General features: G+C 34.7%; 1 protein-coding gene across 1 annotated transcript in view; it reads right to left on the bottom strand.

The window, feature by feature from the left end:
• Positions 1 to 27,785, bottom strand: part of Fak (protein tyrosine kinase 2 Fak) — a 124,376-nt gene that overhangs the window by 34,556 nt on the left and 62,035 nt on the right. The window contains exons 2-3 of the mRNA XM_088230375.1: positions 3,644 to 3,777; positions 1,123 to 1,307 (exon numbers count right to left, since the gene is read on the bottom strand). Coding sequence (XP_088086501.1) covers positions 1,123 to 1,307; positions 3,644 to 3,777 — 319 coding nt within the window. The remainder of the gene's footprint in view (positions 1 to 1,122; positions 1,308 to 3,643; positions 3,778 to 27,785) is intronic.

Here is a 27,785-nt window from a genome sequence, read left to right as displayed (position 1 = left end):
GCGCTGTATAAGTTATCAATAATAATAATACGAGAATATCAGAAAAAAATTATATGCAGCTTTCTAAAACAAGACAAGGACAGTCGAGACTAATAAACCAGGGATTGAAATTATACAGTGAACTACCAGACAAAACTAAACAAAAGACTCAGACAAACTTTTCAAAAGATGTAAAAAATGTTATTTTGAACAACGGAGTATGGCGTAGAAAATGGCGCTATTTATTTATTGTGGATAACTTATATAGCGCCATTTTCGTAATAAAATACCTCAAGGGCGCTTTACATGGTGATTCTATTGTTAAGTTAATTTAATTGAAGCTTTAAATTTGTAATTTAATTAAAATAATTTATTTTGTTGTCACGTGCTACGGATTTATTCAAATGATTTAGAGAACAAGTGGGTTTTAAGTTTTTTTCCGAAACATCACTTCACTTTCACAGCCTCGCACCTCTGCTGGGAGAGCATTCCATGCCATAGGGCCTGCGACCGCAAATGCGCGCTCACCAAATTTAGTGCGCTGTTTATATAAGTTAACCATAATAATAATAATACGAGAATATCAGAAAAAAATCATATGCAACTTTCTAAAACTAGACAAGGACAGTCGAGACTAATAAACCAAGGACTGAAATTATAAAATAAACTACCAGGCAAAACTAAACAAAAGACTCAGACAAACTTTTCAAAAGATGTAAAACAATATTATTTTGAACAACAGAGTATGAATAAAAAAGTAAATGTAATAATCCGTAAGGGTTGATAAATAAATTTTAAAATAAATATATATATATATTTATATATGCAGGGTGTTCTTTAAACCCTGCCACATCCGAAACCACGATGTATGAGCAAGAAGAAATATTGGCACATTAAAATAAATTTTTAGAAAAAATAAAATTTACCAAAATAAAATATTTAAAAAACAAATGGTTGCTTACTTCTACGGGAGTCTGATATACCGTCAACCGCGCGGCGGCGCCCCCCCCCCCCCGCTTCACCACTGCAGAAGTACGCAACCATTTGTTTTTTTTAATATGCTAGTATGTCTTCTTGCCCGTACTGATCATCGTGGTTTCGGATGTGACAGGGTTTAAAGAACACCCCGTACAGTTTGTTTACCTGCTTGGCGGACAGCTGGCACTGGCACGCCCGCAGCGCGTAGCAGCGCCCGTAGTGGCGCTGGCCGAGCGCGAGCCGCGACGTGACCAGCGCGATGACCGCGCGCACGTCGCCCGCCTCGCCGAACTTCACCACGTTGAAGCCGCTGTTCGGGAGGTGGACCTTCAGAGTGCTCGGCTTCTCCCCTGGAATTTTTATTTATTTAAGTTTATTGCTGCGCACACAGCGCTAAATCGGTATAATTACAGTGTCATTACAAAAAACATAAACATAACACAACAACACAATATACAGAGTGTTCTTCAAACCCTGTCACATCCGAATCCACGATGATCAGTATGGGCAAGAAGACATATTAGCGTATTTAAAAAAATATTTAGAACAAAGAAATTAAAAAAATTATATATTAAAAAAAACAAATGGTTGCTTACCCCCGCAGGGGAGAAGTGAGAGGAGCGCGACGCAGTATCAGACTCCCCCCTCCCCACTCATTGTTACACCACTGCAGAAGTAAGCAACCATTTGCTTTTTTTGATATTTTATTTTTTTAAATTTTATTCGTTCTAAAAAATATTTCAATGTGCCAATATGTCTTCTGGTTGATACTGATCATCGTGGTTTCGGATGTGACAGGGTTTAATGCTCCTATATACCCGCGTGAAAAATTTCAACGATTATCAGTTCGTAGTTTTCCTCTTCGTTCTAATTCTCAAGGCACTCTCTTAATACCCATCCACAATTCCTCTTTCTTCTCTAACTTATATAGTGTCCATGCGGCTCGACTGTGGAATCATCTCCCATCCACCATTAAAGATGTTACTACATTATCTCTGTTTAAATCACGTCTGAATAAACATCTCCTTTCTCTTCCTTAATCTCTCCTCCTTTCCTTTTACCCATTGAGTAATAGTTTTGATTTAAGGTAATCTATAAACAAATATGTTTATTTATATTTTTATATATCTTTAGCTTTTTAATCTTTATTTTCTATTGAATATGTTCTGTAACTTGAATTATAAAAATAAAACTATTATTTTATTGGTTGTTTGGAAGAAATTGCCATTTGGCAATAAGCCCGCCCCGCCAATGTACACATAACATTATGTACAAAAAGTTAAATAAATAAATGACAGGTCATAAGACTTAGTTCTTATTATTTAAAATATTCCAATTTTCTATTCTGGACTATTCTATATAACTTGAGCTGGGGAAATGGAAATCAAGTTGTGGTAGAGAAGGATTAGAACCTCGGACCTTTGGCCCGTGAGTGCACAATACTATAACGGGACCACAACCCGGTTTTTATTCATTATTAAGATCTAAATTCTTTACAACTGAAGGTAAACATTTTTAAAAAGGGAATATGGGACTCTAGACATTTACAGGGCTTACGACCTGTCATGATGACCTGATGATTTTCGTTCTCTCCAAACGGATATATTAAACGTATCTGAATGGGGAAGACGAAATAAATTATTGTTCAATATTTCAAAATGCTCAGTTATGTCTTTCACCAGGGCCCACAAAACGCTATTCTTCCGCTATAGAATGAATGACCAGAATCTTATACGGATTGCGAAGGTTAAAGATCTAGGCATCACTTTTGTGAGTTCCCTGACATTTCATGATCAGATCGAAACAGTTTGTAGTAGTTCATTGAAGATGTTAGGATTCGTCTTGCGTACTGCTAGGGTTTTTGGTAGTACACGAGTACTGAGAATTCTTTATAACTCGTTGGTGCGAAGTAGACTCGAGAGTGGCTCGATGATTTGGGGACCGTGTGAGTTGAAGTACTCTCTTATGGTGGAGAGGGTTCAGAAGAAATTTCTTCGGTTTCTCTACATGAGGGAGTGCGGATATTATCCATGGCTTTATCCCACTGAGTTTCTCCAGGGTATGCTTGGTTACAGCAGTTTGAAGACTAGAAGGAATGTGTATTTAACAACGCACTTCTTTCGATTGTTGCGCGGTATTATTGACAACCCTGAAATTATGCGGAGCATTAGCTTTTATGTTCCTGATAATTACCTTAGACAGCGTCAACATAGACTGTTTCACATTCCAATATACAGGACCAACCTGCCAATAGTTATGCCTGTTGGAAGGGCTATCTCTATGTTGAACAATATCACTTTGGACATTGACATTTTTCACGTCTCTGAGGGAGTTTTTCGTTACAAGATTCTCTTACTTTTTTAACATATTATTCTTTGGATATTATGTATACTAATGTGTTTTTTTTACATATACCTAATTTTACCTAATTATTTATATATGTATGAATTAAGATATTTTATTTTGTAATGTACATATATATGAATAAATAAATAAATGATTAAATGAAAATGATTAAAATTGGCTAGCTTATTGGTGAATGTTACACAGTGCGCAAAGTGGCCACTCAAAAAAGCCAGCGACTGGTCGTAAGCCTTGCAAATGCGTAGACTTCCATATTTCCTTGTCAAAAATGTTTTCCCTCTCTGCTGTAACGAATTTAGAATAAAAAATAAAGCCAAATTACCTTGCGAGGCTGGGTCTCCGCCCTTGCGGCGGTGCTGCGGACTGCCGCCCCCCGGCGGGGGGCCCTGCAGCGCGGCCATGGCGCCCCCGCCTAGCGCCGCCCGCCCTCCCAAGCACCCCGCCGCCGGCTCATGGCTGCAACAAGAGAAACAGACAACAATTAAAACCCAGTTATTCAGCAATATTATTTTTTTCTTTTCTTTCCTTGATTTTATTTGAAAATACAAAATATTTTTGCTATCAATTTTATGTAATTATGTGTATATTTATTTTAGTTACCTAAGTAGTAGATTTAAATAATAATAAATGTAACTTAAAAAAGAAAAATCTTCGTTTAGTGTTATTCAAAATTGTTTTTAATTTTTTAATATGTGTTGCTTTCTTACTTTTTTTTTCTCCTTTTTTTTACAGGTTAAAAATATTTCTATCACCAAATATTTAATTTTTTAAGTATTTTTATAACGAGTAATACTATTTTTGAACCGTGTATCTTTTTTTTTGACTCCTTAATTTGCAAATAACTGTTTAGTAATAATTTATTTTAAATACTATATTTTACTTATCTCACTTACATGTGTGTATTTTATTATATGCAACTTATATGTAAAAGGCACTAATTGCCGTTTATTTCAATAAAATAAAATAAAAATATCAGCACTTTTACTACTAAGTGTGTTGTCCAGTGTTTATTAAAATTCATGTTTATGTAATAATTTTTATTTGCAGCATTCTTTAATAATATGCACGTTACTTGTTCAAGACATTTGTTATTTACATTTATATTTGTGAACACGATGTTTTAAAAAAGCATACTTTTACTTCCTATCACTCCACATACAAAAACATGCTTCCCAAGTACACAAATTCTTCTACTTGTTCAAGACATTATTTGTTGTTTATCTAATTTTAATACGGTTTCGAAATAACACAGTCCAAAAAAAATAAAAAAATAACTGAAATTTGGAATAGTTACTTGTAATTTATTTTTGTATTATTTAATTTATTCTCACTTATTATTTATGACTCTAATGTCTTACTAAAGTGTACAGTGGGTTTATAGAAACCATATCTCAATTATGTTTTTTTATTGATTTCTTTGATACTGTTTTATTTTATTTTATTTTATACTTTTTAAAATTTGTTAAATATATTTTTATTTTTTTTACAATATACATAAGAGGTAAAACGGAGTCTTAAAAAAAAAGGATAATTACAAAGCAATGAAATACATATCAACAGTAAAAATAGTAAACAAAAAATACCACAAAGGCATGGCCTGTTCGTGGGTATACAAGAAATGTTTATGAATTTTTAGCCCTATAATAAAAAGACAAATATAATATTTTTGTGTAATATCAGAAAGAGAAAAGAAAATATTCTTTAAAAGATTATAAGGTACTTTTTTATTTTATAGTAATTAAAAAAGGAAAAAAAATACTTAAAAAAACAGAAAAATATTCCTTATTATTAAAGGGCAACAAAATATATCATAGAAAAAAAAGTTTGAGTTCATTGTAATTTATTATATAAATAAAACACGAGTGATACTTTAATCCACAAATTTGGAATATCCAGTGACCGGTTTCATCGCTTTCACGACATCTTCGAGACTGGTATCTTTATTAAAGAGTTAAATGTATTTATACAAAACAGAGGTAAGGATAGATAATTCAAAGTTATATCTAAGTAAATTAAATAAAGTTATTTTTATCTTAAGGAAAATTTTGAAAGTTTGGGATCAACGAAAAATTATCATTATTATTATTATTTTGTATATTTGATTAGGTATGTAACAAAATTTTTATAATGAATATATACTTTTTTTTATTTAAACGCCTTGTAGGCTTTTTCCATGTTTTACACATATTTATATCTAAAGAACAGACATGTATTTTACACAAAAGTAAAAAAAAACATCGAAATGAAGTAATAAGAATAGGAAAATTAAAAAAAAAAAAAACTAATAACTTACATATTGTACATTCATTAATTTTCATTCATAACAGAAGTTCATTTTATCCATCAGTTATATAAAAAAATCTTAAAATTGGGAGTTAGAAAAAAATAAATTAAACATACAGATATAAGTTCCGATCAGATCTTCCGGCTTTTCGTAGATCTCTTCGCGACTAAACGGTGTGGGATGAAGTTGGATTGGCATGGTTTAGCTCAAAGTTTTTGGTCTTTCGTTTTTTTTATTATATTGTATACTATTATTGTTTTGCCCTTGTTTGTCTTTGCTAAATAGTTTTATGTTCTTTTTATTCAGTTTCTTGCATTTATGTTTCTTCATGTAACCGTTGTAATTGGCTTAGGCCGTATATATATATATATATATATATATATATATATATATATATAATAAATAAATAAGTTAATAAAGGGTATACAATTTTAAACAACATAGTATTATTTAAGTATTTAATTTTATTTATTTTAATGTTTATATCTGGTTATTTTTTATTTGTAATCTTTTTGGAATTTTATAATTTAAAATATGTTTTTCTGGATTGTTATTATATTGCATCAAATGTTATAATACTTTAATTCATTTGACTGTGTATTTTTTATTGTTAATTATTATGGCTTAACACGGGCACAGCCTAAAAAGCCTTAATAAGTTCGTCGATATGTAAAAGAGTGTAATTTTGAATCAATAAATAAATATAAGTTATACCTATGTATGTATGTAGGTAACATAAAAACTAAAGCGCTAAAAATAAACAAATTTACTCATTAAATTTATGCCTTTTAATAGATTGAGTTTTTCTACTGACATTTCTACATACGTATTTTAATTAATGTAATTAATTACGCCTTTTATTTCAGTGTGTATTTTATTTAGCACTTGTTGTAATGCACTCGTTAAGTAACTTTTGACTTTTTAAAGTTCCGGTTTCGGCCAAAACAAGAACAGAAGCCGAAATTAGGTTTCGGATGAAAAAAACAAATAGTAACTAGGGACACATAATAATAATATTTGGCTAATTTATATAGCGCCATTTTTGTAAAAAATCACCTCAAGGGCGCTTTACAATTGTATATCTAAACTTACATTCTAACTAAACTTAAGTGATACATTATATTTCCAGATTTAAAATTGAGGGTATGATAGTTTAAAGAAGTGGGATTTTAGTTGGGATCTGAACTGACTGGGACTGTCGATGATTCGTAAGTTTGAAGGCAATCGGTTCCAGGCAGAGGGACCGGCGGCGGCAAAAGCACGATCTCCAAATCTAGTGTGTGGAGAGCGCCGGATTTCAACAAGTTTTCCTCTTCCTGAATCAAATGCTGACCTAAGAGTAGATTTTCTTTGACATGTATTTTCCCTAATACAAAGGTCCGATAGGTATTTTGGAGCCATTTCATGAAGGGATTTGAATACTGTCCAGCACATCTTGTATTTTATTCTCTCTGGGCTTTTTAACCAGTGCAAATCTCGAAGATGTTGTGAGATGTGAGAATATTTTTTTACTCCCGTAATAAGCCTTGCTGCTGCATTGAAAACAGATTGAAGTTTATTAGTTTGATATTTTGGGAGATTTTGAGAATTAAGAATAGTCCAGAAGGAGCGTAGAATCATATTTGAATACATCGGACTGTGTCCGAAAATCCCGCTACTTTCGCCGCGCGCATTCGTGAAGTCGCGGCGTAATGTTGCCAGATGGGAAAAATATAATCATAACACAAATGTAAGGTTTAAAAAAAAGCAATTTTTCAATCTCTCAAAATTTTATTGTGCACGCGGAAACATTGATTGACACAACAGAGAAGATAAGCAAAGGGTCGTTTAATAAGAGTAATTTAATCAAGAACTTAAAATATAAAATAAATTTTATTTGATATAAAACTGATATTTTTATATCATGTTAAATAATATTTGATGTTTTAAAGATAATGTCGGTCAAATGTCCACCACGGCGTTGTTTATTTCGAGATCCAATTTTTATTCGATGAGCAAAGTAGGGTAAAAAAAAATTACTACCCTGGCAACACGAAGGAAATGTCCATTTTGTTTTCTTTGACAATCTGACAGGTGGAAAAATAATTCAATTTTTATGTAATGCATTTGCTACTTACACATTCATTTGCTAATTACACACGAACTGTGATTGCATCCTGTTTCTTTAAGATCCTGGCAGTATTTCTACACTTTAAAAGGACACAACACGGCATAGTTGAATTCAAATCGGGAGTTGCGTATTGAGCGACGTCTACAAAGAAAGTAATGGGTCAAAACGTAAAACTTCTCTTTTATGAGTAGTTTAGTCGCCTTCTGTTTGATGCGCGTATGCGGTTTCTGGACTATTCTTAATTCTATGTAGGGACATTAAATTAATGTGTATTTTACTCACTGGGCACTCCTTTGACAGAAGTCGTGTTTTAACAATACACGAGGTACCCGGGTAATTATAATCATACGAGTAATGTTTTTGCGTGATCAGCGTGGACTAATCATTTTCCGAAAGGCACTCCTTCGATTTAATCTAAACTCAATACCTTGTAATTATTGTCACAGGACTATTCATACACATTACTAATAATTATAGCAGTCAGGAAATTATCCATTAAACATAGAACATGTGGCGTTTTCAATAAAAAATCCATCATTTATCGATTAAGCATCGTCTTAATCTAATAACGTCAGAAGTTATAGCACTCCCACATTATAAGGAAGGTCAGTGCTACCGGAAAATTGATATAAAAATGTTTTCTTGAGCGCGGTAAAAATTATACGTACAAATTAAATAGTACGACGAAGTTTCTTGAAAATGTGTAAATAAAATAATAAAAACGAACTTATTTGAAAGACGTCACAAGTTATTACGAATCAACCAATGATAGAGTTTTGCGATAGGTTTCCGGATAGCGGGAAATCAAATTACCATTCAGCAGAACTGACCAAAGAGAACCTGTGACGTAACACGCGGAGTGGTTTCAAAATTACTAAGCTTTACAAAATCATAGCGCTGATAACACGACGCATAATTTTATTTTTTTTAAATATAGGATTAGTTGAGTTTATAAAATTCCCTTTCAATTTATTTTCTTTAAATCATAGGGACAAATTTGACTTAAATACTAAGCCTTTATACGAGTATCAACGTACCTAAGTTTGGTCTTAATTTCAAGAGGCGTAATCTGCCGGTCGAAAAGTAATATTTTAGTTACATAAAACTTTGAGTACATTTTTTATAAGATACCATCACGCCGTTTCCCCGTAGGGGTAGGCAGCGAGGATAGAACGCAATATCACTCTGTCTTTGCATACAGACCTCGCTTCCTCTACATTCATACATCTTTTCATGCACGCACGCCGATTATTCCTACTCTTGACATGTCCATCTTCAAGTACTTGATCGACTTGGTCGTGCCATGTCTTTCTCGATCTTCCTCGTTTTCTGCATCCATCAACATTCGCATCGTAGATCCTTTTACCCGTTTTTTCGCTGTCCATTCGCTCTACATGTCCAAACCAACGCAGCGCCCCTTTCTTGATTCTGTCGATAATACATGTCTCAGCCTTACACAGTTTACGGATCTCATCTCAACATTTGTGCATCTATCAAACATCGTTTTACCACACATTCGCCTAAAGGAATGGATCTCGACAGCATTCAATCTACTTTCATCATCATTTTTCCAATTCCATACTTCGCGCCCATACATTAGAATTGGCACTAGAACTCCATTGTGAACTGCTGGTTTAACCTCTCCTGCTATAATAATTTATACTCTCGAACTTCTTTTTACACGGGGAATACGTTCCACGCGGTACCTCGTTTAAAAAACTGCACAAAAAAGAACAAAGCTGGATTTTTTAAAAAATATATTCTGTAACTTGAATTATAAAAATTAAACTTTTATTATATTGGTTGGTTGGAAGAAATTACCATTTGGCAATAAGCCCGCCCCGCCAATGTACAAATAACATTATGTACAAAAAGTTAAATAAATCGCTAGATATACACATTCTAACAATTTCATCCGGTCTAAATTAAAATGAGCTTATTTTCTCGTCACTCGTTTTTTGCTGTGTATATTTCTCGAATTCCGACCTCGAATCAACTGATAAACATCACGCCGACTGCATTGATCGTGCGTGCATATCAATAAAAGCATAATGCATTTAATAATATGCCTGGTTTACGACGGTACAAAAGATTTAATTGTAATTACTCGGCAAATGGATTGATTGCTTCCTGCATTCACGCGTTAGCCATAAAAGGAGAGTATTTTGTTTTGTGCACGGCGCAAGAACTCCAGGGAACAACAAAAATGTACAAGATACCTCAGGATTCAAAATATATTCTTTAAAAAATGTTAAACGAATTAAAAGTACTTACATATAAGCAAATAATATTTTACAATACGATGATATTTGTATACAATAATTTTTAAAGAATTCTGCGTTATATTAATCTTAGGGAGTATGGATTTTATCCGTGGCTTTTCCCGACTGACTTCTTACTAGGAATGCTGGGCTACCAATCATTGTTGGGGAGAAGGAATATTCATTTGGGTGTTCACTTTTTTCAACTCATTGGTGGTCGCATACATAATTCTGATATCCTGAATGAATTCGGTCTATTTGTCCCTGATAATTATCTTCGACAAAGACAACACAGGTTGTTCTATTTACCATGATGCAGAACCAACCTGCCAATGGTTATGCCGGTAGGTAGAGCAATCGTGTTATTCAATCGTATCGCCTCGGATGTCGATATATTTCATGACAGTGGAATTACGCTTAGGAGGGCAATTTCCAAATTGTAATATGTATGTCAATTTTACATGACAATTTACTTTTTTTTTTCTCTTTTCTATTTAGTAAATCTGATATATATATATATATTGTAATGTGTTGAGAATTAATTGTATACTCTGTACTGTTCTCAACGTAACCAAAAATAAATAAATGAAATGAAATAAATAAATGAAATTGATAAAAAAAAAAACAACAGAACTTTTGAAAAAAAATATATCAAAGCCAATATGAACATGATCACAATACCAAAGAAGAGGTAAAAATCAGACTCCCATTATTATTCTTGGATGTGGGGGGTCAGTGCTATGCAAGCTCCTGACGTCACTACGACTCGTGAAGATCTGTTGTGACGGGTCCCCGTGAAATATAATTAAAAAATATAATTTTCTTTTTTTTGACATCCCGCCTTACTGACTACCCATTTTAAAATAAAATTGCTAATTGTTACTGTATTTCATTATTTTTTAGTGTACTTTATTAATTTTCGGAATGAAAAGTAAGCCTTTTTCACTTCCTACCTCCGGCTATCCCTGTGCGAAAAATCGAGTCGATCGGCCGTTACGTTGCGACGTACACACAAACAACAAATTTACGATAAATAACAAATATTAAGATTAAAATAATGCACTTATAATTTTTTTTTTAGGAAAATTGTTGATATTTTGCGCTTGAGTCGTGTTTTAAAGTTAGAAATCGCAGATAGGTCCTAACTTCTGGAAAAATGCGAAAAAAAATTAAGTTAAGAATTGGGACGGGTTGAATAAGTAGGTAGGTTACCTACATATTTTATCTAACAGTAGTAGTGGTCCTACCTAGGTATATTATGTTCGAATTGTTTAAAGGTGTGGCAACACTAACACGTTTCATTACGAATGAGCGGGAAAACATGACATAAAAATACTGGTAATAAAATAATCTTTAACGCCATGAAACGAGTAAACATGAAAAATGAATAAAAATAAACATTAATTAACTAAAATTCCATCAGAAAAGTTAATTTGTTACAGCGTTCGTAATTTTCGTAGTTGAAACTTTAAATTTATTTTTAAAATGTGGTTAAAGCAGACATAAGATAACATAAATAACAGAACCGTTATATTGATTCCGCTGTTAAAATTTTCACAGTAAAAAAATGAAATGTAAATAAGGTGAATATATACAGGGTGTTCATTAAACCCTGTCACATCCGAAATCACGATGATCAGTATGAGCAAGAAGACATATTGGCACATAAAAATATTTTTTTTGAACTAGTAAAATTAAAAAAAATAAAATATCAGAAAAGCAAATGGTTGCTTACTTCTGTGGGGCATAAACAAGGAAGGTGAGAAGGAGGTAGTCTGATACTGCGCCGCGCTTCCCTCACTTCTCCCCTGCAGAAGTAAGCAACCAATTGTTTTTTTTTAATATTTGATTTTTTATAAAATTTTTTGTCCCAAATATTTTTTAAATATGCTAATGTGTCTTCTTGTCCATACTGATGATTGTGGTTTCGGATGTGACAGGGTTTAAAGAACACCCTGTATATTTGTGTAAAGCGGGTATGTGTCCGTGGGCCGTGTAGATGTGTACCTATAGATTTGCGCTTGATGGATGTGAGTATTTGCGCGTACAGTCTATTCAAAACTTTAGTGACCTCTGTTTTATGTGTGCGAAATAATAAGTTTTCATATAAATGATTCTAGTGCTCCTACTAACACAAACGAATCTTCGTCGTTTCGCTACAATGCAACAGGTTAACGCAGCGGGCGCAAATCAGCGAAAAATTAAATAATTACTACTTTTATAAAAATCACTCTTTCTCCTAGAATATCCGTTATCTTTTAAAGAAATTAACTAAACTCATTTAATTACAATATTTAAGTTTGTCGAAATGTTTGAAGACAAAAGACTGGATTTTACCCCCTAGGCAGTCAAGATTAACAAATTACAACAGGGCTTATGACCTGCCATTGGCTAGTTTAAGTGGCTACTTTACACACTGTGTAACATTTACCATTTTGCCTATGTTTGAACAACCATCTCTTAGACGAATGTGCGGGAAATCAATGTATGACAGGGTTACGAATGATGAAATCAGGCGAGAGTGTAAATCTGAGTCAAGTATAATTGATAAGATTAAGAAAGGGTCTCTGAGATGGTTTGGTCACGTAGAACGAATGGACGACGAAAGAATGGTGAAACAAGTATATATGGCAAAAATGAACGGCAACGTGAGACGAGGACGACCAAGCAAGACGTGGCATGATCAGATAAACCAAAATCTTAAGTCTGGTCATGTCAAAAGTAGACAGAACCGAAGGGCATGTATGAATGTGGAGGAAGCTAGGAATGTATGCCAGGATAGACGTGTGTGGCGGTCCATTCTCTCTGCCTACCCCTACGGAGGAATGACGTGATGGTAGTAATAGTAATAGTAGTAGTAGTTGAACAACCATATTTCTTCAATTCCTCCATTTGTTGATTTTAGTGAAGTTTAAGTGCTGAAACCTTTATTGTTGTGAAGATATTCATCTAACTGAATTATTTCACGTACTACGCAACGCCTGAAAACAATTTTCCAAACTATAAAATAAAAAAAGGAAAAAGTTTAAAAATTGGAAAATTGTTTTCGGGCGTTACCTAGTACGTGAAATAATTCAGTCAGGTGAATCACTTCACAACAATAAAGGTTTCAGCTCGATAACTTCACTAAAATCAACAAATGGAAGAATTTAAGAAATATGGATGTTCAAACATAGGCAAAATGGTGAATGTTACGCAGTGTGTAAAGTGGCCTTTTAAACCAGCCAACGAAAGGTCATAAACCCTGTAAATGCCTAGACTTCCATATTCCCTTCTGTAGGGTATACTCTATCCTTGATGTAATTTGTTAAAACTCATTTAAAACATTTACGTTTGTAAGTGAAAATTATTGATAGAAGTTCATTGTAATTTATTATAGAAATAAAAGACAAGTGATAATTTGTGGATTAAAGTATAACTCGTTTTTTATTTCTATAATAAACTCATTTAACTTTATTTTAAACTCATCATATATTGCTTATGATAATATAATTCTTATTATCATATTTTTGAATTGTAAAAAGAAATATTTTCAACGAGTTGTAAATAACTCACTATTAGAAAATGGGAATCGAGTTGGGGTAGAGTGGGATTCGAACCACGGACCTTTGGTCCGTGAGTCCGAGACACTAGCCACAGGACCACGATCCGATATGTAAAAGAGAATCTGTGAGAGAGCTCGAAAAGTGGATTTAATTTTTTTGATTTTATGGAATATCATTCTTGATGACCGAGTTGGCTGGCGGTTGCATTTTGAAAGGGGGGCGTGAGAAATTCGATAAGTCAATTTTGACTTATTAAACTCAACTTGAACCGGGGCATTCGCGGAATGACTTATCCTGGATTCTCACATATCGGCAAATTGAATGCAGTTTCGAGTTTTATAAAAAAAAAAATTAAACCAAAAATATTACAAGATTTATATTTAAAAAAATAGCCTAAAAATTATACAGCATATTCAGTAGAAAGTTTAAATAATTAAACATTCTACAGTAAAACAACAAGAAAATCATAAGTACTGTTTCACACAGCTAGGCAAAGTGAACAAAAAACTGTATATATATATATATATTATAAAATGCATGAATAAATAAATATAATTACCATTCACCATCTTTGAAAAAGTTCAAAAGATTTGTTCTATGGGAACAATACCCTACACTAAATATATCAGATACGTGGGAATAACTATTGCCGAGTTCATGAAGTCTATTTAATACGGCATTACAAGTATACACTGTCCGTGAATTGTTGCTACAAAACGGTGGCACCTGTCTAGTCATTCTTCCAGGCACCCTGAAGTTGATGAGAAATAATAGTTCAGGGCAATCCCATATATGGTATGGGACGGAGAAGAGCATCATGGCTCAGAAATCTCAGACAGCGGGTCGGTGTGCAGGACGCAGCAGCGCTGATCAGACTGGACCAGGATCGCGATGAATTCGGAATGATAGTCGCCAACCTCCGGTAGGAGCGGCAAAAGAAGAAGGTCACAAGATATTCTAAAGAACTTGTGAGTATAGGGAATCTTTGACATTGTTCACCAGTTTAAATAAGAAGTGAATAAATAAGTGGCCACTTAAACCAGCCATTGACAGGTCATAAGCCCTGTAGATGCCTAGACTTCTATATTACCTTCTCTTAAATGTTCTTCATCTCTGTTGTAAAATGTTAATATAAACAGCTCCCCAGGGAGTTGAATCCAGTCCTTGTCTACAAAAATTTGGACGAACTCAAAATATTGTTGATAAATTACCTGGCCCATGAAGAAGTATAGAAAATGAAAAAATAATATTTTCAGGCGTTGCCTAGTATGTAGGTGAAATAATTAAATTAGATGAATCTCACCCGCATAAATAAAGGTTTCAGCTCTTTAACTTCACACACATCAACAGATGAAAGCATTGAAGGAATATAGATGTTCAAATATAGGCAGAATGGTGAATGTTACACAGTGTGTAAAGTGGCCACTTAAGCCAGCCATTCACAGGTCATAAGCCCTGTAGATGCCTAGACTTCTATATTACCTTATCTTAAATGTTCTTCATCTCTGTTGTAAAATGTTAATATAAGCAGCTCCCCAGGGAGTTGAATCCAGTCCTTGTCTACAAAAATTTGGACACACTCAAAATATTGTTGATAAATTACCTGGTCCATGAAGAAGTATATAAAATGAAAAAATATCATTTTCAGGCGTTGCCTAGTATGTAGGTGAAATAATTAAATTAGATGAATCTCACCCGCATAAATAAAGGTTTCAGATCTTTAACTTCACAAACATCAACAGATGAAAGCATTGAAGGAATATAGATGTTCAAATATAGGCAGAATGGTGAATGTTACACAGTGTGTAAAGTGGCCACTTAAGCCAGCCATTGACAGGTCATAAGCCCTGTAGATGCCTAGACTTCTATATTACCTTCTCTTAAATGTTCTTTAAAAATTATTGATCTGCAATCACTCTTTCGTGCACCAGAGTTTGAATTGCATTTGGAGTCCAATCAAATTTATATTTAATTAAATTTATAAAATTGCTCTTAAAAATTTTTTGTTAAAAAAAATAAAAATTCGCGTTTTTATAATTTACGGAAATATTTAATTTTGAGGGCCATTTTCAAAGAGTTGTAAGAACAAATAACTCACTATTAGAAAATGGGAATCAAGTTGGGGTAGAGTGGGATTCGAACCACGGATCTTTGATCCGTGAGTCCGAGACACTAGCCACGGGACCACAACCCGATTCATTTCGATTTCATTCGATTTCAATACCTTGAGCCGTGAGTTTAATTAAATTTAACTCTCCCGCTTTCATTTCTTGAGCTATGTAAGGCTGAGACTTGCCTTACATAGTTCAAGCATCAAGAAGACAGAATCAAGAAAGGGGCGCTGCGTTGGTTTGGACATGTAGAGCGAATGGACAGCGAAAGAACGGCTAAAAGGATCTACGATGCGAATGTTGATGGATGCAGAAAACGAAGAAGATCGAGAAAGACATGGCACGATCGAGTCCATCAAATGCTTGAAGATGGACATGTCAGGAGTAGGAATAGTCGGCGTGCGTGCATGAGAAGATCTATGAATGTAGAGGAAGCGAGGTCTGTATGCAAAGAGAGAGTGATATGGCGTTCTATCCTCTCTGCTTATCCCTACGGGGAAACGGCGTGATGGTTTTCTGTTGTTGTTGTTGTTGTTGCTTCCATTGCTCCTTTTACTGTGAGTTTGGCAAATCATGTGGAGGGCTCATGTCGTGCATCCTGATGTGTGTATATGTATGCACGCGTGTGTAGGTAAGTAAGCATTAAATAAAAATATGTTTTGTTTTTTTTAGTGCCTCATTTTCGAGCGCCGAGCCTCCACCTTTGGTTAGGTTGTGAGATAATTGTGATTTTCAGAGTGTGGAACCTTCTGGATCTCGGGCGGTGGAAGCGCCACGTGAGGCTGCTGCGGTGCGCCGGCTCGCCGCGCACGCGCAGCGGGCACAGCAGCAGGGACGCCGGCCGCGCGCGCCGCCCCCGGCCCGGGGGCGCCAGCATCACCATCGCGCCCGTGCCGGCCGGCGAGCCGAGCGACCGCGGCCGGCAGACTGGCACTGATGGGCTGATGGGTGACGAGGGACGAGATATCAGCTACGGCCTCGGGGGTTCGAATTTCGAACGACAGCACCGGTTTTAAAAGAACCCAGATTAATGACAAACTCTAGAAAGCTAGCGTTTAAAGAAACGAACACACTAGATTTTCGAATTCCGAACGATGGCACTGATTTTTAAAGAACTTGAGAATTTTTGATAACACACAGGAGCTTCAAATGAAAACACTGGTGTTTTGAATTTCGAATTTTCGCACTGATTTTAGAAGCTAAAAATACGTAACAATTTTAATGAAAGCTTCGAAAGTAGATATTGTTTCGAAATTCGAAAGATAGCACTGATTTGAAAAGAAGCCAAGAATAGTTTCAAATGAACACACTGGTGTGTCGAATTTGAGGCGGTTAAAAAAACAAAACTGCCACTGTCCATAATCACTGTTTTCGGGAAGACCTAACAAAACCAGTAGCGAAAATATTAATTCTTTTCAGCTCAATGTGCTCATTGAACTTAAAATAATTAGTATTTTCGCTACTTGTACCACGCACAAGTTACGTATCAAACTTAAAGGAAATAGTCTTTTCGCTAGTGGTTTTGTTGGTCTTTCCAAAAACAGTAAAAATAGACAGTGGCTGTTTTGCTTTTAATCCCCTAATTTCTAACGTTTGCACTGACGAGAAGCTATGAATACACAACAAATAATGGTTAGTTTCAAAGATATTGTTTCGAACGATTTGAAATTCGAACGTTTGCACTGATTTTAGAGCTAGGACATAAAAAAATATATAGCGGTGGCTAACGAAAGGGTAGTTAATTTCGAACGATTGCACTGATTTTAAATAAACCTAAAGACGAATAAGAGGTTCAGTGTCGAACTTCGAATGGCAACAAACGGTTAATCAAACTCAGAACGGACGGATGAAGATAGCGTTCATAATCGAGGCACAGAATACGTACCCGGGTTTCGTTGAACGGGGCTTAGTCTCATTTTGACGCTTTTTTTCATGCAACAGGAGACGCGTCCGAGTTTCCCAGTGAATCATAAGTGGGTCTATTTCAGAATAGCCATTATGATATTTCTAATAAGCGGTCGCTGAATAAGACGTTCTGACGCGAACGCATTATGTTAAGTTTTTCCTTGTGAATGTATTAATATGCGTGAGGAAATCGAAGAGGAAAACTCGAAAGCGTTTAAATCATTGCGACATAGCTTATTTCATATGGGTCGTACAAATCCAGACATAAACATTGATTAAATAAATAAATTTAAAGCTTCTATTGAAATTAGTCATTTAGCTTTTGTGCCTTCGGTATTGAACGTTTTTGGTCTAAAATTAATTTGATTATAGCTATTTTGAGCCAAATACAACAACTGACTTCAAAAATATCAATACCCTTAAAACTCTCTTTTGTACTCTAGTTTGACAGCACCTAGAGTATTCCTCTGTTATCTGGTCTTAATATTATGATGTTCACATCAAAAATATTGAATCAGTTCAACCTCGATTTTTAAGAAAGATAGGCTGGAGTTTGGGCTTATCCAGAGACAAATATACGCACAATGAGTTAGAAACTAACTTAAATATATATTCTCTTCAAGACCGTCGAAATAAATCCGACCTTCTAGTCCTATTTAAAAATCTCAACTCACTCTTTGATGCGCCTGAACTACTGAGCTCAATAAAATTAAAGATCCCAACTAGAAACCTTAGGCAAAACTTACTCTTTCATACCGATAACCATAGAACTAACTATGGTTTTCGTTCCCCTATGCGCAGAATTCTTAGGTCTGCCAACAAACATACCAGTCTTGATTTCTTTCATAACAAGTTGTCTTCTTTCAAACGATCACTGAATTTATATATTCAATTATAAACACCTCTCTCCCGCTTCCACTCCCACTAAGTCTACTATATACCATTGTGTCTTTCTACTTTCCTTTATAATAATTTTCTATGGATAAACATGTCCTTAAAGATGCCCACTGGGCGTATATATAAATAAATAAATTAAAGTCACTCATTATATTTCTTCGAGTCGCATAGGTGTGCGTTGGGGTTTCATGGTACTCTAGGTAATTATCACATTTTTAAAAATGCATGCAGAAATAAAAGATGATGTAGACATACTGGAATTGTGTTTTGTAACAAATTATATTATAAATAAATAACAAGTTCGATGTTGCGTGTCTGTTTGTTTACATTAAGTCTGGTCTGGCTCAGTGATGATATCGTAAGAGGAATGTGGAAAAATTTACATAATATAGGAAAAAGCAAAATGCAGAAAAAATTCAATAGCATTCGACGGCCGACATGAGCATGAAATTTTGCAAAAAAACATACTGTAGAAATGAAATTAAAAGATTATTGAAGGCATAATTTATTTATTATTGATTTATGCCGTACGGTGTCATGCCATGAGCTTATTCACAGATACTAAACAATGCGTTTGTGTAAGTATTGCGAATGCGCCAGCTTTAAAAATCCACCAGGGCCTCGATTGTGATGGGAAGATAAAGACCTCATATCTTCACCTTGACGGTATAGTTGAAGATAAATTCCCTCTAGCGATTATAAATATATACTACCGACCCCCCACCTTTAAGTTTTGGGTAGGTACATCGATATGAAACAAGGGGAAGCGTACGTCACGGTATTCATATCTACGCTCTAAAATGACATTGCTTCAGTATGACGTCATAGCTGAAGAAAAAAGTCTCCCGACCGACAATAAAGGTACACTACTGATACCCCTACCATCAAGTTTTGATGTAAGTACATCGGTTTATATCTAGATTATTGAAGGAATAATTTATTTATTATTGATTTATGCCGTACGATGTCATACCATGAGCTTATTCACAGATACTAAACAATGCGTTTATGTAAGTATTGCGAATGCGCCAGCTTTAAAAATCCCCCAGGGCCTCGATTGTGATGGGAAGATATGAAACAAGGGGAAGCGTACGTCACGGTACTCATATCTACGCTCTAAAATGACATTGCTTCAGTATGACGTCATAGCTGAAGAAAAAAGTCTCCCGACCGACTATAAAGGTACACTACTGATACCCCTCTACCATCAAGTTTTGATGTAAGTACATCGGTTTATATCTACGGGTCTAGAACCCCTCAGCAGTATCGTCCCCCCCCCGCAGTATCGTCTCTCTATGAGGAGAGTTCAGCGTGTATAAGAGTTAATGGGGGATTTACATCTTGGTTTGCGATCTCAAAAGGCGTGAAACAGGGATGTGTAATGTCACCATGGTTGTTTAATCTATACATGGACAACTGTATGAAAGAGATAGAATGTATGGGTATTGGAGCAAAAATGGATAATTTTTCAGTAAGCTGCTTGTTGTATGCTGACGATGCAGTTCTGTTAGCAAGCAGCAAGGCTGATTTGCAGCAAATAGTCTCTAGAATGTATGATGTATGCCTGGAGAGCGAATTGGCGATGAACGAAAGTAAGTCAAAAGTGATGGTATTTGAAAGGGATAGTGAGGTTACTGACTGCATAATAAATGTAAACAACGAATGTCTCGAGCAAGTAGAAGAATTTGTGTACCTGGGAAGCATGTTTTTAAGAGATGGAAGAGTAGAAAAAGATGTTGAAAGAAGAGTGAATGCGGGCAACAAAATGAACGGAGCACTAAGCACAGTAATTTCTAATAAAAATATGTCAATCGAAGCTAAACTGGCAGTGCACAACGGAGTTTTAGTCCCAACACTTATGTATGGAAGTGAAACATGGAACTGGCAGAGGAAGGATGAAAGCCGAGTGAACGCGGTTGAAATGCGATCTCTTAGACGAATGTGTGGGCAATCAATGTATGACAGGGTTACGAATGATGAAATCAGGCGAGAGTGTAAATCTGAGACAAGTATAATTGATAAGATTAAGAAAGGGTCTCTGAGATGGTTTGGTCACGTAGAACGAATGGACGACGAGAGAATGGTAAAACAAGTATATATGGCAAAAATGAACGGCAACGTTAGACGAGGACGACCAAGGAAGACGTGGCATGATCAGATAAACCAAAATCTTAAGTATGGTCATGTCAAAAGCAGACAGAACCGAAGGGCATGTATGACAAGATGTATGAATGTGGAAGAGGCTAGGAGTGTATGCCAGGATAGACGTGTGTGGCGGTCCATTCTCTCTGCCTACCCCTACGGGGAAATGGCGTGATGGTAGTAGTAGTAGTAGTAGTAGAACCCCTCGATACGTTTATCCACGCATTCAAAGTGTCAACAATTTTGTTCCACCGAGAAATTTTTCCTTTAATTATTATTTATTAAAATTTTTAATCGTTTTGAGGTTGGTACTTTTTTTCTTAAAAGCCTATTAAAAATATGAGAGAGAAATAAGTAAGGTTAGAAGTCGAATTAAATTCCGACACAACTGTCACGATAATAAAACGAACGCCTAGATTTGAAAATAATGTCGCTAGATTCTCTCCTATTAACAAATAAGAGTATTTAAGCGTCAGACACAGATTACTTTTTGTGAAATACTGACTTCTTCAGATTGTATTAAACTTCAGTGTGACATTCAAAATATAATTCAATGGAGCAAACAAAACAAATTATTCTTTAATGTTTTCAAATGTTTTGTAATGGCATACACAAGAGCATCCAAAACAATATACTATCGTTATCTCATGGACGGAGTAAGGCTTGAAAGGGCTTCAACGTCCAGAGATCTCGGGGTGTTGTTTGATGCTCAGTTATCTTTTAATCTTCATATAGTTAATCTATGTAATGACTCTCTTAAAATGCTTGGTTTTGTTCTTAGAAATGCCAAGATCTTTTCTAACACTCAGATTATGAGGACATTGTATAATTCCTTGGTAAGAAGTCGTTTGGAGTTTAGTTCCATTATTTGGTCGCCACATGAGACTCGATACTCTTTGATGGTGGAGAGAGTGCAGAAAAAAATTCTGCGCTATCTGTACCTAAAAGAGTGTGGATATTATCCTTGGCTCTTCCCAACCGACTTTTTACTGGGAATGCTAGGCTATAAGTCATTATGGAGGAGGAGGGACGTTCATTTGGGTGTTCACTTTTTCCAGGTGATCGGTGGTCGCATACATAACTCAGAAATTCTGATGGATGTAGGTTTGTTCGTACCTGATAACTATTTTCGACAAAGACAGCATCGATTGTTTTACCTACCGCGATGCAGACTCAACCTGCCAATGGTTATGCCGGTTGGTAGAGCAATCTTGCTACTTAATCGCATCGCCTCGGATGTCGACATATTTCACGACAGTGGGCCTTCCCTTAGGAAAGCACTTTCTAACTTTTAATTTTTCTTTTTACATTTTGTTATATTATTTTAATAACATAACTATCTACTGTTATTTGTGATCTATTATTGTATTAAGAATGAATTGGGTCTTTTTTCTGTAATGTTCTAAATATCTGAATAAATAAATGAAATAAATTATATGCGTCAGAAAGTTACCACTGTAAAAAAATAATTTAGTTATTACATTTTTTCCATCTGTTTTACTATCTTTCCGAGTGTATGTATCGAGACGTTATAGGAGCCGGCTTTGTAGTCGATCGGCACAGATCGGTAGATACATACAGACGATCGTTAAGTGTACCGTCTAGATGGTTTCCAAAAATCATGCAAAATTCACGTTCAAGCGAGCATTTTTTGCTTGAATTGGGATTTATTGGAGATTATAATCGCTTTGAGGTGAGCTCTTTTTATTACAGAAGCCTATTTAAAATATAAATGAGAACTATTTTAAATGCTAATGACGTAAGGAACGCGGACTAATTATTTGCGGTCATTCCATGGGCTTGTTTCGATCATATGATGTCGATATGACAAGTAGGTAGAACATACCGAGGTTAGATACAGATAGTACAGAAGTTAAGTATACCGTCTCGATATATACAAATGAAGATAGAGTTCATAATTAAGGCACTGTAGTGCTTACTGACTGCTAACTTCTAACTTAGCTACCGGGTTCACTAAGCGGGCAGTCGTCGAGGCAATTATTTCGCCTCTGAAGCAATTAATTATGTATTTATAAGTGGAGTGTTAAACCGCATTTGAGTTATGCAATAATAACACTTCACAGTGCGATCTGCTGCGGTTACCCAGATGCAGTGAGAGAAATGTGGGCCGGGCCGCTCTCGAAACAAGCGTTCGTAATTCGAAGTTCACGGTACCTAGGCGAGAATGAAAAGCGCCACTTTACTAATTACTGTTGAACTTTTGTTTTCACTCTTGTGTGGCTGGCTGTGATGCCACACTATAGTCCTTAAAATTTAACATGATTAAAAGTAAAGCTATGATTTTATTTCATTAGGAGATATAGAAACTATAGTAAAAGTGTGGTATTCATATTATTGATATTTAAAGCATTAACTTTGTGGTCAAACCTTTTAATAAATGCAATTAAATATTTGTATATAACCACTTACCGACTTTTCTATGTCTACTGGTTTCGAGACGTACTCGTCTCTTCGTCAGGACACCAATTAAACCAACATGCTACTTTTACTTTACTCTACTTTTTTTATGAATTCTCAAACAAAATAATATTTTCATAATTTAATCAGTGCATGTTTGTCCTAATCAGTGCATGTGCTTATAAAAATGCATGTCGTGTTGGTTTTATAGTTTTGTGCAACAACTATGGTGAAGGTGTATAGTGGGTTTTGCATGTTGGTTTGCATTTTGGTTTTATTGGTATCCTGGCGAAGAGACGGGTACGTCTCGAAACCGGTAGACATAGAAAAGTCGGTAAGTGGTTATATACAAATATTTTATAACGTGTGGTATTCAATTTAAGCACTTTGCGGAAAAATAGTTGGTTTGTGACATTTGAGGTTTTTAAAACAATGTTCTAAATTCAAACAAAAACCAAAACACAAGGTGACGTAATTTCACTAACCGTTACCACTACAAACACGACCTAGCGTTCGATCCTCGCGTTTGAAATCTCCGGCGCGTAAATTGGCGATGACGTCACTCGCGGCGGGCCAATCAGCGCGCGTCCAGCGTCCAGCCAGCACGGAGACCGCGGGTCTACTAAGGAAAGAGGAAAGATTGCATCTAGAATCGAGATCGTCGTCGATGGGAATTGACAACTGACAATTCAGTGGGGGAGGCCACTCGCATTAGTCAGTTTGTCATCATCAAAAATCGCGAACCTGTTATTAAAATATTACCCGGCGTGAAATATTATATTGAGTCAATAAATTAATGCGCGAGGAAGGCGACTTTCCATTTGCATTGAGCTAAATGAAAACATAATGACCCTACTTAAAAAAACCAATAAATTAACCACTTAAATAATGTGGAAACTATTTTTTTTTAAATGTGATTTACGTAATTTATTTGTTATAAAAAGCATTCTTAGGACGATTTATTAAACAGATTAAAAAAATTGTCTGATTTTGAAAACTAATCATAATTTAACATATCTGTACCTCAGAGGCAGACGGATGCAAATCCAAACGTCAAATGTTCAACAAAAGCCTAAAGAATCTACTTTCTCTAAGTGATTCCTAATGTTATTCCTGATGTTATACGCAACTATTATGGGGAGCAGGATATCATAATGACATAAACAGACTACAAAGACAACAAAATAAAATATTAAAGTTAGTGTATGACCTTCCCTATTTAACTGCAACTAGAGAACTTTTTAAACAAACTAAGCAATTAAATATAACTGAACTCTTTCAACTAGAATCATTAAAATTTATCCATAAATTAGCCACTAATGTAATTGTAGACGAAGAACTAAAACTAGTAAAAAATTGTAGTCAACATGGACATAATACGAGAATATCAGACAAATACTATATACAACTTTCTAAAACAAGACTAGGACAATCAAGACTAATGAACCAGGGACTGAAATTATATAATAAACTACCAGACAAAACTAAACAAAAAACTAAGACAAACTTTTCAAAAGATGTAAAAAATATTATCTTGAACAACAGAGTATAAATGAAAAATGTATTTATTATTTTATGTAATATGAATGTAATAATCCGTAAGGGTTTATAAATAAATTTTCAAATAAAAAAAATAAATAGTTTATAGCATTAATTTGTATTTTTAGTATCTCAATACATTGGTTCTTTCATTATAAGACTTACATTTCGCCAAAATAAATAGACATGATCATAAACTTGATAAGAAAATCGAAATGTCATTTCATCGAATTCTGGCTTTGCATCCGTCTGCCTCTGAGGTACAGATATTTTGTCTTGAAATATTGTTTAAGAAATTCAGGGTTCTCTAGATATAAAATCGTTATTTAGAAATAATTGTTGACTTGTGACCGACCGCGGTTTCAGTTTCGGCCAAAAATTGGCCGAAATTTCGGCTCAGCCGGAACCTGCGGTCGGGATGGGTGGGATAACGTTCGGCTGTTCTCGGGTGGAAATTTAGCACAATTAGAGATCTTGAATTGTTGTCCATTCAAATAATTAGTTATGTATTGCCATTGTCTAACAAAAAAGAAGAAACGTAGAACTGGGGCGGACCTTATACGCATTTTCAAAATACTCAATGCTATAAGTGACATCATATCTCTGTTGCGATTAATTTATTTCCATGTTGCCAACAATGTCACCAGAATTCAAAATCTGATATTTGTTCAATCTTCTAAGAGCAGCATTTGATTTTATGCCACAATGTCCAGAATGTGTAGATAAGTCAATTCGTCACACGACTTGGAATTATTTGGGATAGAACTTTCGACTTTTCGTAGATCTCTTCGCCACTAAAATAATGTGGGATGAAGATGGATTGGTATAGTTTAGCTCGAAGTCTTATGTCTTTCGTTTTTATGAATATATTGTAAACCATTATTGTATTGCCCTTGTTTGTCTTTGCTACATAGTTTTATGTTCTTTTTCTTTAGTTTCTTTTTTTTAAGTTTCTTCATCTAACTGTTGTAATTGGCTTAGGCCGTATACATAATAAATAAACAATTTGACATGTAAAATCACCGCGCGCAAAGGGATTATTTATCACAGTCTTCTAAGAGTTAACAATTCCAATAAATATTGGTATAAAATAAATACAGGTAAACGTCGTTTTGCGCCGATTTACAATTACGCCGGTTGGTGCCGGCGTGGGATTCCTCGGTTTGGCTAACACCAGACGCCAGTAGTAGGCGCCGCGATCCTAATAACAGACACACCTTTACACGTTGTTTTATTCTATTACCGTGTACGCGAGCAGCCTATTGTGTGTGTGAAATTGTTTCCGAGTTTGTTTTCGTTTTGTTTTTAAGAAATATAAAAAGGTATGATTATATTTTTTTTTTATAATTATTAAAATAAAAAGAATATTCAAATATTCGTAGTTTACGCTATGATTCTGCAAGAAAGGAAGCAACAATCAAATCAAAATTAAATAAACATGTTAGATTGTTCTTAGAATTTTGACAAGGAACCTAACCTTATATCTTCCATTATATGTGTGCTCATTTTACGGCGATTTTTTTTACGCCGATGTCTCTGGGAACGGAACCCCGGCGTAAAACGACGTTTACCTGTACTATTTTTGGTGAATTCGCTCGTAATAAACGCCGTCGTGCATTCATTTTCGCAGCGCTCACGCGTGAATTGCGGCCCAACTTTCGCATCTTTTTGAGGCTGCTCTATGTCTAATCTATTGTATTGTCCACGTGTAAACGATACTTTATTGTAATAAGGATCCTAGCCTCGTACATAGATGTGACATCACTGCAGGTGTGACGGAAACACGCATGCGCGTCGGCGTATTGTATTTTTGAAATTCAAATTCCATAGACAAATGACGAGGAACGGGGAATCGTGGAGCCGATACATCCTGATCGGGCACCTCATTTAAATCGCAATTTAAATTCCGAATGAAGAATTCGTTGCGGCGAAATTGCTTTGTTCACGAAAACATCGCCACAAAAAAGTACTAAAATTTACAAATATGCGATTGACAGAAAATGTTTTTTATCATTATACGAGTCCATTGACTACGAAAATCAAAGCATTCAAGTTGAATATGACCGTCGCCGTTTATGTGACAACCATTCTGCCTATGTTTGACTAGAATTCTAATATTACAAAGTTTTAGTTCAGAGGTCTCTTAAATGAAAAAATGACGGTTTATAAGCCGTATAAAACAGACACAGACATTAAAAACACTATATTTTGCACATGTACGCAGTATCCTTGAATATTGTTCCACTGTCTGGTCTTCTCAATTTCCTCCTTTTCTGCTCACTCAAATTTAAAATACACATTTGGTCATAATATTCATAATTACAATACGCGTTATTCAGGGAATCTTCATGTGTCTAAGTTTCGCTCAACAAAGTTTGGCAGTAGGTCCTTGGAAAATATTGGCCATTCCGAATATAATAAACTGCCCGATGAGCTAAGACACGAAAAACTGAATAAAAAATCAAGAAATGTCACAATTAAAAAATATTTCTTTTATCTTTTTGATAGTGATAATTATTAATGTAGTTTATATAAGATGGTGTTTTATGTTTCTTATGCAATAATGTTTTCTTTTTATTTCGGATGTATTAATTTATATGATATTATGTATTGTCAAAAAAATGATTTTTCTTATGTACGGGCCCAAATGAGTTTCTTATAACTCCCGGGAGTATAATATGTAACTTTTGTATTATATGTTTTATTATTATTAATAATAATAATAATCAAAATATATTTCAAGAATTGAAAGAAGTTTAAAAAAAATTGAATCACCTAAACTACTGGTGGTTTAACTTAAGCTGGCGCGTTTAGATAACTCACACTAACGCATTTAAAATCTACAGATGTCGATTAAAAAAAATGTTGTATTCCATTTTAACTAAATGTGCTATCTTTAAAATTCGGTGTGCTATTTTTAAAATTCGGTGTTGCTTTAGAGGGTTGTGTATATGAAAAATAAATACAATGGGTTAAGAAAATGTAATATTAATTTACTAAAATACTTTGTTTCATTATTTTATATTTTTCAAATCATTTTTCAAAATGTTGCATTTTACTAATTATAATCCTTCCAAGAACAAGAGGCAATTTAAATTTGTTTTTTTAAATATTTTTACTATAGTCAGTTACTCTAGTACTAGAATGCGAAGTTGGGTAAATTGTTTTAAGTACATAAATAACAAGATTTATCGTGTATCAATGTGTGTATACATATTTTTTTCGATATAATTTGTACTGTGCATTTTAATT

This window comes from Micrasema longulum, unplaced genomic scaffold (assembly GCF_059751315.1).
Source record: "Micrasema longulum isolate JH-2025_06_02 unplaced genomic scaffold, ASM5975131v1 h1tg000748l, whole genome shotgun sequence".
NCBI lineage: Eukaryota > Metazoa > Arthropoda > Insecta > Trichoptera > Brachycentridae > Micrasema > Micrasema longulum.
The sequence above is the reverse complement of the archived record's forward strand: the minus strand, read 5'-3'. Positions and strand labels throughout refer to the sequence as shown.